This window comes from Pteronotus mesoamericanus, unplaced genomic scaffold (assembly GCF_021234165.1).
Source record: "Pteronotus mesoamericanus isolate MK-2021 breed Mesoamerican mustached bat unplaced genomic scaffold, CSHL_Meso_final contig_52, whole genome shotgun sequence".
Taxonomy (NCBI): domain Eukaryota; kingdom Metazoa; phylum Chordata; class Mammalia; order Chiroptera; family Mormoopidae; genus Pteronotus; species Pteronotus mesoamericanus.
Genome location: NW_026555189.1, coordinates 11,435,339 through 11,451,735, shown reverse-complemented (window position 1 = coordinate 11,451,735; position 16,397 = coordinate 11,435,339). Strand labels below are relative to the sequence as shown.

At 35.8% G+C, this 16,397-nt stretch overlaps 1 protein-coding gene across 6 annotated transcripts in view; it reads left to right on the top strand.

The window, feature by feature from the left end:
* NFAT5 (nuclear factor of activated T cells 5) overlaps positions 1 to 16,397 on the top strand; it is a 121,121-nt gene that overhangs the window by 70,129 nt on the left and 34,595 nt on the right. For all 6 annotated transcript variants that reach the window (XM_054579253.1, XM_054579252.1, XM_054579250.1 and 3 more), the window contains 2 exons: positions 1,964 to 2,154; positions 6,416 to 6,588. In XM_054579253.1, the coding sequence (XP_054435228.1) occupies positions 1,964 to 2,154; positions 6,416 to 6,588 (364 nt within the window). The remainder of the gene's footprint in view (positions 1 to 1,963; positions 2,155 to 6,415; positions 6,589 to 16,397) is intronic.

The window sequence follows — 16,397 nt, the reverse complement described above, 5'->3', positions numbered from 1 at the left end:
CAAAGAAATAGTTCAGAAATTATTATGGATTTAGAAAATAATGTTTTTGAAGTGGCTAACATAATCAGGACTGTTAAACGCAGAAAAGGATTGGTTGATAGGTAACATAAGTCTTCAATTTAAGAACTAGGATATCAACTGAGTCTTTATCTTTTCAGAGTTTAGACTAAAGAAAAAGGGGGCTTAAATTTAACACTTAGGATGCCTTGTTACAAAGTATATTTCTCTTTGAAGACAAACCAAAAAAAGTGGATGGAGGATATTTAACAAGTGTTCCAACCCCTTGCAAAATACCAAATAGAGAGAAATTTTGGCTGGTCACATGGTAGATTATTGATTAAAAGTTTATACAAGTGTAGTTAGTTTTTATGTAAGTGTATATAAATATTGTTAGTTGAACAATATTTAGTTGGGCTGCCTTTTGTTTTATACTTGGATGAAATAATGCTAGAATCTTGGAATCAGGAAGTTTACTTTGGCCATTGACAAGATTGGTTATTAGTGACATCTACTATATCATTTCTACCCTTTCTCTGTTTACTACATCAACTCATCCTCAGTCCTGTAAATTCAACACAAGTAGCAGACAAGCGAGAAGTTATGCTTTTTGTAAATATTTGTCTAACCAGGCATGTTGGTAGTTTGGTCAATATTTTTTGACCTAATTGCTCTGACTTTTTAAGTTTTGCTTTATCTAAAGTACTTGTATGGTCAAAAATATTGTTAGAAAATCACCTGTGATAGGGAGTGAATTGACTGACCTTAAAAGTTTGTTTAATTCAGCCCTGACTGGTGTGGCTTAGTCAATTGGGCTTCCTCCTGTAAACCAAAAGATCTCTGGTTCAATTCCCAGTCAGGGCACATACCTGGTTTGCAGGCCAGATGCACAGTCGGATGTGTGCGAGAGGGAACTGAGCAATGTGTCTGTCACACATTTATTTTTCTCTCCCTCTCTTTCTCCCACTCTTCTCTCTCTAAAAATAAATAAGTAAAATCTTTTTTTAAAAAGTTTACTCATTCTATAAATACTGTACCCCTCTATGTTCCAGACACTGTTCTAGGTACTACTGACTGACAATTTGTATAGATTGCTTATTTGCCTCATTGTGATATCATATCACAGAGATATAGCTATACTGGGATAGAAAAGATGTATGAGTTTTTTCAAGTATTTTGGTATACATCGTACAATTATTTTGTGATTTTCTGCATTCTATATTAGCAGCTTCAGTGTTTAACTGTAAGAATCAGCATTGGAAACATTTGCTCCGAAATGCTATTTTAAATATTTATTTATTCTCCAGCATGTAAGTCATAATTTAATTTATAAAGACTTCCCAGAGACCTGTAATGATCCATGTAGGCCCTGTTTCAATTTAGCAATTTTTAAGACCATAATGTTTTGGTCCAGGACTTAATGATATTGTATGTATGCATCTAGTCGATGAAAATGAGCTTCATTTTTAAAAATTATTTATCTAGCTATACTCGACTTTTCTGCTCAAATAGCTTTAAAAGAGTAAAAATTTAGTATATGTACTCTCATTAAATGATGATGATAATGATGCCACTAACACAGCTTAGTGAATTTTCCATTAGTGGTGGTAGTAAATCCTGAGTAACCCACATGCTCTTTTGGCAGTCCACAAATTTATAAATACCTAAAGCACTGTGTATTCATTCTCATTTGCTTGTATGTATTAATTATAAATGATAATTTGTCATTAATCATCTAAAATTGAAATTAAATGTGGTTATTGCAGCATTTAAACTTCATTTTCTGTAGAAACTTAGCGGACTCTCCTTTAAGAAAATATTTTACCTCTGTTTTTCTTGAGGATTTAAATTATTTCTCTGTTGTAATCCAGTTACAAATATAAGACTTGATATTAAATGTTTGATATTACAGTTAGATTATTTGAAAGGCTAATTAGTGTTTATGCTTTATGTTATCTCACTTCAGCTTGAAGGCCATAATGAGCCAGTAGTGTTGCAGGTGTTTGTGGGTAATGACTCTGGTCGAGTGAAACCACATGGATTTTATCAGGCCTGCAGGGTAACTGGGCGAAATACAACTCCCTGCAAAGAAGTGGACATTGAAGGCACTACTGTTATAGAAGTTGGCCTTGATCCGAGCAACAACATGACGCTAGCGTAAGTACTTAGTAAAAATTTTATTTATATATGGAAAAAAGTTTTTAAGTTTTTATTTATTTTCAGACAGAGGGGAAGAGGGGGAGAGAAACATCACAGTGTGATTGCTTCTCATGCACGCTGTCCTGGGGACCTGGCCCACAACTCAGGTATTTGCCTGACAGGGAATTGAACTGCGACCCTTTGGTTTGCAGGCCGGCACTCAGTCCACTGAGCCACACTAGTCAGTGCATATATATGGAAAAAATTTTTGATTCCTAATGTATAAAAGAAGATTTTGCATATTTTATTAAAGTGTTTTCAATATTACAAATTAAAAAATAAGTTATTTCAGAATGATAAAGGGTTAAAACTAACTTTTACCCTTTGGAAAGAATTTCTGTGGTGAAAGTCAAGGAAATCAAGCCAGGGGAAATGCTGGCTTTCAGACAATTTAAAAACAAAAAACAACCAGAACTGCCAAAAAATTGAACTGTATGGAAGTCCAACAACCAAGGAGTTAAAGAAACATTCATCTAGACTGGTAGGAGGGGCAGAGATGGGAAGCTGGACTGGTGAAGACGTGCGGCAAGGCAGTAGTGGGCGGACTGGGATATCCCACATTTGCACACATATAAGCTGGAGGAACAACTGGGCAGTGAGACAGACTGTGCAACCAAGGGTTCCAGTGAGGGAAACTAAAGCCTCAAAACCTCGGACTATGAAAATCAGTGGGGGTTTCAGTAGTGGGAGAAATTCCTGGTCTCACAGGAAAGTCTTTTGGAGGGGCCCACAGGATCCAAGAACGTATGCAAGCCCACCCACCTGGGAATCAGCAACTGAAAGGACACGGTCTGCCTGTGAGAATTGAAGGAAGTGACTGAAAGCCACTTCCTGAAGTGAGAGCCAAATAAGTGGCATTGCTCCCTCTTTGACCCCTTTCCCACATATAGTGTCACAGTGCAGTGAAGTGGGTTGCCCCACCCTGGCGAATACCTAAGGCTCTGACGCTTACAATATAACAGGTACACTGAGACAAAGAAATATGGCCCAAATGAAAGAACAGATCAAACCTCCAGAAAAAAAACTAAGTGATGAGGAGATAAAAAACCTATCAGATGCAGAGTTCAAAACACTGGTAATCAGGATGCTCACAGAAATGGTTGAGTACAGTCTCTAAATAGAGGAAAAAGTGAAGGCTATATAAAGTAAAATAGAGAAAAATGTACAGGGAACCAACAGTGAAGGGAAAGAAACCAGGACCCACACCAACAATTTGGAACAAAAGGAAGAAATAAACATTCAACTGGAATATAATGAAGAAACAAAAAATATAAGGAGAGGCTTAGGAACCTCTGGGACAGCTTTAAACATTCCAACATCTGAATCATAGGGGTGCCAGAAGGAGAAGAGGAAGAGCAGGAAATTGAAAACTTCTGTGAAAAAATAATCAAGGAAAACTTCCCCAGCTGGACAAAGGAAATAGATGTGCACATCCAGGAAGCTCAGAGAGTCCCAAAGAAGTTGGATTCAAGGAGAAACACACCAAGACACATCATAATTAAATTACCCAACATTAAAGATAAGAAGAGAATCTTAAAAGCAGCAAAAGGAGAGAGTTGCCTACAAAGGAGTTCCCAGAAGACTATCAATTGATTTCTCAAAGGAAACCTAATAGGCAAGAAGGAGCTGGAAAGAAGTATTCAAAGTCATGAAAAGCAAGGACCTAACAACCTAGATTACTCTATCCAGCAAAGCTATCAATTAGAATGGAAGGGAAGATAGAGCACTTCCCAGATAAGGTCAAGTTCAAGGAGTTCATCATCATCAAGCCCTTATATGAAATGTTAGAGAGACTCATTTAAGAAAAAAAGATAAAAAATGTCAACAGTAAAATGACAACAAACTCACAACTATCAACAACTGAACCTAAAATCAAAACAAAGCAAACAACTAGAAGAGGAACAGAATCATAGAAATGAAGATCACATGGAGGATTATCAGTGCAGAGAGGGAGGGTGGATTGGGGGAAAAAGGTACAAGGAATAAGAAGCATAATTGGTAGGCACAAAATAGGGAGAAGTTAAGAATAGTATAGAAAATAGAAATTCCAAAGAAGTTATATGTATGACCCATGGACATGAACTAAGGGGAGGGGATGCTGGAGGGAGGGAGGGTGCAGGGTGGAGGGGAATGGAAGAGGAAGAAAAAATGGGACAACTATAATAGCAAAATCAATAAAACATACTTAAAAAATAAAAAAATAAAAATTCCAATTTGATTTGCTTTCATAAATTCTGTTTTCATATTGTACTAGAAACTGTTTAACAGAGACCATTCATGGTGGCTTGGCCCATCTTGATATGAAAAGCATATTGCTAATCTCAATTTACCTTCTGTTCTTATTTTCTTATATTACCAAAAAAAAATGTCCTCGGATGATATATTTTTCATCTTAAGCACTTTAATTACCTAAAAAATATTTAAAATGTTAATGATTTAAATTAAATTTTTTTCTAAGCCTTTTGTTATCAATATTTAATACTAAAATGGAACCACAACTGCACCAAATATATTGATATAGAATAGACCGGTGTCGTAATTGTATTGGATAGCTAAAGACCTTTCTCTAGTTGGTTTTCAGCTCCCTTTTGAAAGCTATTTTTGTATAGGTTAGTAAGAGGTTAATTGGAAAAGAAAATTTTGAAAAAATATTCAGTGAAGATTTATTTTTAAATTAAAAAAATTATTTTTAAAGATTTTATTTATTTACTTTCAGAGAAAGGGAGGGAGAAAGAGGAGAGAAACATCAATGTGTGGTTGCATCTTGCGCGCCCCCTACTGGGGACCTGGCCCACAACCCAGTTCATGTGCCCTGACTGGGAATCAAACCAGTGCCTTTGGTTTGCAGGCCAGTGCTCAGTCCACTGAGCCACACCAACCAGGACTTAGTTTTAAATTTTTGAAAATTATGAAAATAAATGTATATAGTGGAAGAAGGGGAGGAAGTAATTGATTGTAAAAATAGTACCTAATATCTTCTAAGTTGAAAATATAGAATAATTAAAAAATAATAATCATAAAAGGCTAAAACCATACCCTTCAAAAGCCAACTTCTCAGAAGTAACCACTATTTTGATATTTATCTTTCCATCCTTTTTTCTGATGAAATTGAATAATATTATATCCACTATTTCAACCTGCTTTTCACTTATCATGAATATTTTTCCATAACATTATTTCCCATATCATATTTTTTAAAGTTTTAAAAATTTTACTTATTTACTTTTAGGGAGAGAGGAAGGAAGTAAGGAAGAGAGAGAGAGACATCACTGTAGGAGAGATTCGGTTGCCTCTTGCACACTCCCAGCCAGGGGCCTGGCCCTCAACCCAGGCATGTGCCGGTACTAGGAATCAAACTGATGATCTCTCAGTTCACAGGGCGCTGCTCAATCCACACAGCCACACCAGCCAGGGCTATCATATGCTTTTTAATAGTTACATAGTGTTCCATTATTTGGGGGACAGTTACTAATATTTTTAAAAGTAAAACCCATTTCCTCAGTTTTAATATCTGAATTAACTGCCACAAGAAAGAGGCTATTTCTTTTTTAAAAAAGGAACTTGTTTTAAAACTTTTTACAGAGTTTTAAAGAGGCTATTTCTTTTTTAAAAAAGGAACTTGTTTTATTAAAAATACTGTATTCTATGTACAACAGAAAATATTAATGTATTTTTTCCTGTGTTTAGGGTGGACTGCGTAGGGATATTGAAATTTATAAATAGCAAAAGTGCCGTGTCTGGTGTGGCTCAGTAGATTGAGTGCCAGCCTGCAAGCCAAGGGGTCGCCAGTTTGATTTCCAGACAGAGCACATGACTGGGTTGTGGGCCACATCCCTGGTTGAGGGCACATGAGAGGCAACCACACATTGGTGCTTCTCTTTCTCTCTTTCTCCCTTCCTTCTCCTCTCTCTAAAAATTAGTAAATAAATAAATCTTTAAAAATATAATAATTATAAGTATCTTTTGTTAATTATTACTTATATTCAGATTTTGAGATAGTGATTTTACATTTTTACTTTTTTTTCTATTATAAATGAAAAGCTGACAGGATTAGGAATTAGGAGTATTCAGAATTTACTCTTACCTTTTGAAATTGGAATCTTATATTACATATTCAAAAATTAATGAGCAACTTTTTTAAAAGAACTTGTTTTATTAAAAATACTGTATTCTATGTACAACAGAAAATATTAGTTAATGTATTTTTTCCTGTGTTTAGGGTGGACTGCGTAGGGATATTGAAATTGAGAAACGCTGATGTTGAAGCCAGAATAGGAATTGCTGGTTCCAAGAAAAAAAGCACTCGTGCCAGATTGGTTTTTCGCGTTAATATCACAAGGAAAGATGGCTCCACTTTGACACTGCAAACACCCTCTTCTCCGATTTTATGTAGTAAGTAAAAAAGTATGGCGATACTAAATATTTGGAGGTTTTTTCTTTTCATTTTCTATTAATCTTTCAGACATCTCTAAATTTCAGGTGTTTCACATACTCCAGCTTTTGATGATGCAAAATTTGAATCATTAAAAGCTATAGTCAGATTTTCTAGACTAAAGGTGGGTAATTGAATAAAATTCAGAGGATGCATAGCATTTTGTAGTTTTCTAGTATCTTCTTATACCGATTTAAGAAGTAATTTGAATAGTTTACCAGAAGTAAATTATAAAGGTAAAGGAATTTCTCAGCATCTTTGTTGTGTGATAAATTGCTGTGATCCTAACTGTATTTTGTATTGTGAACCTAAGAAACAGTAGGTAAAAGATATGTGCACCTCCTGGATTCATTGCAAGCATTAGTTACAATAGCCAAGATATGTAAGCAACCTGGGTGTCCATCAACAGATGAATGGATGAAGATTTATATATATATACACACACACACAATGGAATATTACTCAGCCATAACAAAGAAAGAAACCTTGCTATCTACAGCAATATAAAGGACCTAGAGGGTAATATGCTAAGTGAAGTGTGTCAAAGACAGACAAATATCATAGGATTTCACTTATATGTGCAATCTAAAGAACAAAATAAACAAACAAAACTGAATCAGACTCATAGATACAGAGAACAAACTGAAGGTTGCCATATGGGAGGGAGCTGGTTAGGGATTGTGAAAGAATAAGGTACAAGTTTCTAGTTATAAAATAAATAAGTCACAGGAATGTAATGTAGAGCATAGGGAATATAGTCAATAATATCATAATAACTTTGTTCAGTGACAGATGGTTACTAGACCAATTATGGTGATGACATCATAAGGTATATTAATGTCAAATAACTGTTACACACTTGAAACTAATATAATATTGTATGTCAACTATATTTAAAAGAAACAGTAAGGTAGTACGCAGAACTTTGTAAATATACAGCAGTTGGAGGGTTGATTACAAGTTAGAGTGTTATAGTTTAGTGTTGGGAAGTGGGAAATGAAATTCTTATCTTACTAACCTCAGCATAGAAAGTAAATGACACGTATGGGTAATAAATTCAATCATGTTGTTCAATGCAAATCACCATATATTCTGGTTTCCCTCTAATGAGTATTATTATAAGTAATAGATAAGAAAATATTTCCATTATACAGCACTCAGGAAGATTTTCATTAAGCATAATTTTCTTTGGCATTTTTTTCTTTGTAATTTATTCCTGAATTCAATAGAACAGAAAGTTGAATTTCTTGTTGGGTTGTTGTGGCTTTTATGACCTTGCTACCCCTCAGGACAATTACAGAGCCTTTGTTATTTAATTATAGCTTATTTTTGTCAGATTATTTATCCTTTGTAAATCTTGTTTTCCCTTTCCTTTTAATTCATCTCAGAAATTATTGCCATTAATTAGCTTAGCAAACACCCTAATTTTAAAAAGAAAGTACTAAAATATCTTTCTGATCTTAAGAGAGCTCAGATGGATTTCTCTAATTTTCATTACTATGAAAAATTTGTTTTGGTACTAGTAATTCCTTGGGCTATTTCTGGGTAATGTTCAATTATAAATAAGATGCTTTTAAAGATCATAGGTTCTGTGTTCATTCTGTCACATTCAGACAGGGACAGAATGAATACTCAGTAGCTGGTTTATTGCGTTTTAAAGCTTTTCTAATTGGGATAGCTCAGTTCTGAATTTACTATAATTCACAAGATGTCCCAACTTTAATATTATTAGGATAGAGTTCCAATTTTAGCATGGCATATACAGTTCTTTGAGTATGAATGACCATAGCTACACTGTAAAGGCCAAACCCAAGAGATGCTAGATAATTCAGACCATACTGCTTTAGCAGGGACTAAGAGATGGTTGCTGACTTCATTTGTTTTTCCCTTCTTTCATTAGTTTGTTCACTTATTTCCTCATTTCCTATTCATTAAGGTGTTGTTAAAGTATAAATATCTAGTTAAAGATAGTAGAAACTACAAAAGAAATAGAAAACAATTTTCTTCCTTTTTAAAATATTTATTTTTAGAGAGAGGGTAAGCAAGGGAGAAAGAGGGAGAGAAACATCGATGTAAGAGACACACATTGATTGGTTGCCTCTCATACATATCCCCGACCTGGGATTGAATCTGCACCCCAGGCATGTGTCATGAGTAGGAATCAAACCCATGACCTTTCACTTTGTGGCATGGTGCTCAACCAACCGAGCTACACCAGTCAGGGTGTGACTTTCTGTCTTTTTTTTTTAACTTTTATTTATTGATTTTAGAGATAGAGAAAGAGAAAGGGAGAGAGAGGGAAAAACATCCCTTTGTTCCACCTAATGTATGCATTCATTGGTTGCTGCTTGTATGTGCCTTGACTGGAGATCAAACCCACAACCTTGGCCTAGCGGGACAACTTTCTAAACTAACTGAACTAAGCAGCCAGTGTGAAAACAAGATTTTCTGAAATATTCATCTGTAATTATTATTATAATTTGTTAATTATCAACATTAATGGTAACGTATGTCTACATTGTCAAAAGAAGTGTATCTCCCTGGGAGGTTGTGTCTGGGCTTAGGGATATGAATGCCCTAAGAAGCAGCAGCATACAGTAGAAGGCATATATGTAGCTAATAATAAAAGTTACCATGTTCTGACCTTTGTATGCCAGGGATTTTCTTAACCACTTTGTAGGCATTACCATCACATTATATATGGATTTCATTCTATAGTTGATGAAACTGAGACTTAGATTAAATTATTTCTTCAAGGTCACATATCTAGTAAATAGTAAGACCAGGATTCTAAACTTGTGCTCTTAGTCACTGTGCTATATTGCCACTATGACCACTTAAATTGTAGTACTGAAAGCCCAAGTTTGAATAATTCATTTCATTGTAGCCATAGCCTCTGGATGGTTAGGACTATGGTTACAGTATTTTATGTTAGAGAACTGTTTCTTCTACCTAGGAGATTTATGTTGTGTAATTTAGATTCTTTTTATGACTTTAGAAAGTAAATTAAATTTAATAGTAGGGAATTTTACTTGAATACCTATATTATTCCTTCCATTTCCTTTTGTAGATGTCATTTATTGTAGAGGTGTGAGATATATATTTTTATCCCTTTAGTTGAGTATGTGGCACTTGCCACCTGCTTAGAGAAACTGGATTAGATAAACATGGGCAGTACTTTCTTTTAAAGAAAGAGGTGCCTTTTGAAGTATACTCCCCATGTTTCTTTTAGAAAAGAAAGTATTAGGATAATAATTTGCAATTAAGTTTACATGATAAAGAGCTTTCATATTTCTTATTAATTTACTATTTTCATGGAATTTCATGCACACTGATTTTTTCTTCAAATGTTGTATATTTAGCTTAAAACATTTCTAAAAGTAATTTCTATGAATATCAATTATATCTACTCATTTAGGCAAAAGCCTAAGCCCCTTGATCTGCACATTCCTCTTAATGGATTTATAATTTGATTTTTTAAAAATCTATCAGCCACCCTGGCTGGTGTGGCCCTGTGGATTGAATGCCAGCCTGCAAACCGAGAGATCACTGGTTCGATTCCCAGTCAGGGCACATACCACGGTTGCAGGACGGTCCCCAGTCAGAATCATGGGAGAGACAACCAGTCGATGTTTCTCTCACATATGCATGTTTCTCTCCCTGTCTTTCTCCTTCCTGTCCCCTCTGTTTAAGAGTAAATAAATAAAATCTTTTAAAAAAACCTATCATCCCATTTAATGAATGTTATCATTTTGTGTTAAAAATGTAATTTTCTTTGATCATTAGAGGTTCTCATTAAATATACTACCCAAAGGAATGTAGGTTGGTCAGACAATCTTGCTTTATTGTTTAAGTAGAAACAAAATGAAATATTTAATAATTTTAGTTGCTTTTTAATTGTTTTTGCTTAAACGTTATACTAGATGAACAGGAAAAGGTATTAACTAATATTTTCACAGCAATACCTTATTTCTATATTATATCTATGTTTTATAAAGTACTCATGTATGGTGAGCACTTAGGAAATTAATAAATGTTCCCCTGTAATTGGAATTAGACACAGGAGTTAGAGATATTGAGATGAAAATACCAATTTTACTACTGATAAAACACAGAAAAAAAGACTGGATTTCTTAAAAATCTGTCCACTTAGAGCAGCCCTCCACATTTGCAGGCTTCTTACCAACTGACAGCAACCATTCTAAAACATATGCTTTGTGCAGGTAGACAGATGAAGAAGAGGGAGGAAAGGAGATTGGGTTAATCGTGCCCAAGCTCAGTTTCTAACTCCTTAGTATGGTAACAGCATTCCTTCTCTTTAGTGGTCATGCTCTAATTGAGTTTCCACTAATAATTTACTACATTATCCTATTTGATCCTGACAATAACTTTGTGATGTTAATAGACTAGAAATGATTAGTTTCACTTTTTATAAAACAAGGGAAAGAATCTTGTTTGTTTAAGGTAGGACATGGCAAGTGAAAGAGATATCTAATTTTATTTGCCCATTGTTTTGAGCTAGTATTTACCACAGAATATAGTAAAGATTTTATTTTGATTAACTATAACATAATAGTATATGTTACTTCTTAGATTGTATAGCTTATAAGTTATAATTAATTAGCAGGGTATTGGCATATAGACATTTAATTGATTATTTTAAGTTTATATACAATCAGATTCATGCATGCTTTCTTTTTTCCTTTTATAATAGTTTACTGAGTTATAATTTGCATGCCATATAATTCAGCATTTTGAGCTGTAAGATTAAGTGGTTTTTATTATATTCACAAAGTTGTACAACCATCACTGTTACCTAATTTTAGAACATTTTTATCACCACCTCAAAAAGAAACCCTGTACCTATTAGCAGTCACTTTCCATTCTCCTGTCATCCCAGTCCTTGGCCACCATTATACTTTCTGTCTCTATGGATTTGCCTTTTCTGGACATTTCATATAAATGAAATCATACAATATGTGGCCTTTGGGTCTGGCTTCTTTCACTTAGCATAATATTATACATTCAAGGTCCATCAATATTATATAATGTATCTGTACTGCATTCCTTTTTTTTAGCTGAATGATATTCAGTTGTTTGGATATGCCACATTTTGTTTATCCATTATTTTGTTGATGAGCATTTAGGTTTTTTCCACCTTTTGGCTGCTATGAACTGTGTATAAATATACTCAATGACTTCCAGTCAAGATGGCAACATAGGCAGACATGGCTCATCTTGTTGCACAACCACATCAAAATTACAGCTGTAGAACAACCATCACTCAGAAGTGTCAGCATCAGAAATCAAGTTGAATGGAAGTCTGAGAACTATGGAATTAAAGAAACCACATCCATCCAGACTGGTAGGAGGGGCGCAGAGGCAGAACAGTCTGGCCCTTCACTCATGTGTGGTGGATTAAAATTTGGGAGGGATACCTCAGGAGCGAGGAGTCCCAGCCCTACACCAGGCCCCTCAGCCCTGGGCTCCAGTGCCAGGTAGATAAGTCTCCACAGCTTCTGGCTACAAAAACCAGCAGGGATCGAGTTGGTGGAAGAAACTGGTGGATCTCCAAGCAGTTCTTCTTAAAAAATCCACATACAGACTTACTTACTTTGCCTCACTCCCACTGAACTCCAATACCAGGGTAGCAGCTTGAAAGGCACTAGTGGGATACAGGGAGAAACAGAGGTGTCTGGCATCAGGACAAGCAGATTATTCCTTTTCTAAATCCTCCCCACACAGAGCCAGCAGCTGGTACCATATCTGAGACTCCATCAACCTGGCTAACATTGTTTGATCTGCCTTGGAGATCCCCAGAGACTCCACCTCACCCAACTTACAGGCCCACCCCAGCTGCTTTTTCCATATGAATGGCTTGGCTTATGCTTCATAACCTCCTATACCCTATCAAACAAATAACAGCTGGCCTCAGTGAGCCCCAGGCCTGGCACTAGCGGCAGCCAGCCTAGATTCACAGATTGGCTTTGCCTGGGAATCTCCAAGCCCAGCACAAATAGCAGCATTCTCAGATTGCTTTATAGCTCAGGCAGGGAGGCCCCAAGCAAAACACAGCTGGAGGCTGACCTTGGCTTGCACCACCCAGGAAACCCAGGGTCAGAACACCCAGTGGACAGCTACAGACTACATGGATCACTATCACCCTGCCTCTGAATAGCTCATCCTCCACAGAGGGCAGAGGTTGGTGGTCAGTGGTCACAGGCAATATGTGCAGCAGACTGGCCTGGCTAAATCCGTCCCAATGATCTGCCAACAGCAACTCAGACTCAACTGCAGGAGGGAGGGTGTATTCAATCCACACAAAGGGCGCACCTCAAGTACCCAGATTGGGTGATAGGGGAGGCAGAGCCACTGGACCCTACCGGGACACCTACTACATTAGATCACAATACTAAGAAAGGGAGTTAAAGCAGCTCTACCTAATACATAGAAACAAATGCAGGGAGGCTGCAAAAATGAGGAGACAAAGAAACATGACCCAAATAAAAGAGCAGATCAAAACTCAAGAAAAAGAACTGAACAAAATGGAGATAAGCAATCTATCAGATGCAGAGTTCAAAACTCTGGTTATAAGGATGCTCAAGGAACTTAGGACTTCAGCAACATAAAAAAAAATCTAGTCTAAAACAAAGGATATACTAATTTAAATAAAGAACAATTGACAGGGAAACAACAGTAGAGTGGATGAAGCTGAGAATCAAATCAATGATATGGAACATAAGGAAGCAAGAAACAATCAGAGCAACAGGAAGAAAGTATCCAAAAAAATGAGGATAGTGTAAGCAGCCTCTGGGACAACTTCAAGAGGTCCAACATTCTCATGATAGGGGTGCCAGAGGAGAAGAGAAAGAGCAAGAAATTGGAAATCTACCTGAAAAGTAATGAAAGAAAACTTTCCTAATTTGGCAAAGGAAATAAACATGCAAGTTCAGGAAGCACAGAATCCCAAACAAGATGGATGCAAAGAAGCCCACTCCAAGACACATCTTAATTAAAATGCCAAACGTTAAAGATAAAGAGAGAATCTTAAAAGCAGCAAGAGGAAAGCAGTTAGTTACTGACAGGGGAGGTGCCATAAAACTGTCAGTTTATTTCTCCAGAGAATCTTTACAGGCTAGAAGGGATAGGCAAGACATATTAAAAGTCATGAAAAGCAAGGACCTATATCCAAGGTTGCTCTACCCATCAAAACTGTCACTTGGAATCAAAGAGCAGATAAATAGCTTTCTGGACAAGAAAAAACTACAGGAGTTCATCATCACCAAACCATTATATGAAACGTTAAAAGGACTTATTAAGAAAAAGAAGATCAAAACTATGCACATAAAATGGCAAAAAAAAACCCCAAAACAACAACCTCACAACCCCAAAACAAATCTCTCAACAATTGAATCTAAAAAACAAACTAAGCAAACAAGAAGAATAGAGACTGAATCATGGATGCAGAGAGCATTTTGATGGTTGCCAGATTGGGGGGGACGGGGTATAGGAAGATGGGTGAAGAAGTGAGGGTATTAAGAAGAACAATTAGTTATTTACAGAATAGCCATGGAGATGTAAAGTACAGTATAGGAAATGGAGTAGCCAAAGAATTTATATGTGTGACCCATGGATGTGAACAATGGTGGGATTGCTTGAGGGAGTGGTGGTGCTGGGTGGAGGGGGGCAAAGAGGGAAAATCAGGACAACTGTAATAGCATAATCAATAAAATATTTTAAAAATAAAGTAGAAAACTTAAAAAAAGATATACTCAATGAAATAGTATGCTTCATCTAAGGGACTAAAAAACAGTTTGATGTAATTGGAACAAAAAGATATCTACAAAGAAGTGGTAAGATTTGAGACTAATAGAGCGAGGTGGGATTTCCTTTATAAAGAGATTTACGTGTTGAGCTAGAGAATTTTAATTTTATCCTGACTATTTTAGAGATCCTGAGGCTTGAATTTAGACTTTAAAGTGGAGTGTATGCGGCAAGAGTAAAAGTAAACGTATATATAATACATAGTGAAACAATGGACTCCCAAAATCTTTATTTAAAAGAGGAAAAATAAGAATCTTCCATTACAAGTTTTTGATTTGTCTTTATTTCCATAAATACAAGCTTTTTGGCTGGTTTGAGTAGTTGGAGTAGAAGAAGAGGTGAAAAGGAAATAGGTTAGTAAGAAGGGTTAGAATTGGAATGGGAGGTAGAAGGAAACAGGAAGATGAGAGTGAGGTAGAAAAGGAAGAGGGGCCAAAAGGTGATAGAGGTGGAAGGGAGGAGAGGAAACAGATATTTAATATTCTATCTAGAGACTCTCAATGGAAAAAAGTCCTAATGCCAGAATTCCTGTTGTGCCTTGTGACCTCCTGCTTCTGCTTGTTGGTCTAACTGTGGTCATTGGATACATTGCATGTCTTTTTGTTTGTTTTTAAAAGGATGGGAGAATCATCCCCTTTTACATTCTTTAAAAAATTTTTTTTAATTTATTGATTTTAGAGAGAGAGGGAGAGAAACAGCAGTTTGTTGTTCCACTTACTTATGCATTCATTGGTTGATTCTTATATGTGCCCTGACCCCAGGGGTCGAATCCACAACCCTGACATACGGGTTGCTATAACCAACTGAGCACCCTGGCTAGGGCCCCTTTTACATTCTTGACATCTTTAGATTCCTCCAGACAATAAAGGTATATGTGTTTTATGTTTTGATATATTTATATTATTTAGTTACACTATATCAAATTAGGAATATGAATCTTCATACTTTTTTGCTATTTACTATCTTGGAATAATTTTTATTACAGTTTACATTCAGTATTACTTTGTATTAGGTATACAGCACAATGGCTGGACAATCATACACTTCACAAAGTGCTCCTCTCAGTATTTCCAATACTCACCTAGCACCATATATAGTTATTATAATGTTATTGTCTGTATTCCCTGTGTTGTACTTTACATCCCCATGACTGTTTTGTAACTACCAATTCATACTTCTTAATCTCTTCACCTTTTTTATCCAGGCCCCTAACCCCCCTCCCTTTTGGCAGCCATCAGTCTGTTCTCTGTATCTTTGAGTCTGTTTCAGATTTGTTTGTTCATTTATTTTTTTTTTAGATTTCACATATAAGTGAAATCATATGGTATTTATCTGTCTTTGACTGATTTATTCCACTTAGCATAATACTGTCTAGGTCCATCCATGTTGTTGAAATGGTAAGATTTTGTTCTTTTCTGTTGATGAGTAATGCTTCATTGTATACATATACCACCACTTTTTTATCTATTCTTCTATAGATGTGCACTTGTGTTGCTACCATACCTTGGCTATTGTAAATAATGCTGCAGTGAACATAGGGGTGTAAATGCTTTTTTAAATTAGTGTTTTAAATTAGTTTCTTCAGATATATACTCAGAAGTGGAATCTCTGGGTCGTTAAGACAGTTCCATTTTTAATTTTTTAAGGAACCCCCATTCTGTTTTGCATAGTGACTGTATGAATCTGCATTCCCACCAACAGTCCACGAGGGGTCCCTTTTCTCCACATCCTCAATAACACTTGTTATTAGTTCATATATTGATGATAGCCATTCTGACATGTTGTTACATCATTGTGATTTTAATTTGCATTTCTCTGATAGTGAAGTTGAGTATCTTTTCATATGTGTATTGGCCATCTGTATGTCCTCTTTGAAGAAGTGTCTATTCACATCGTCTGCCCCACTTTTTAATTGGATTGTTTGTTTTTTTTGATGTTGAGCTGT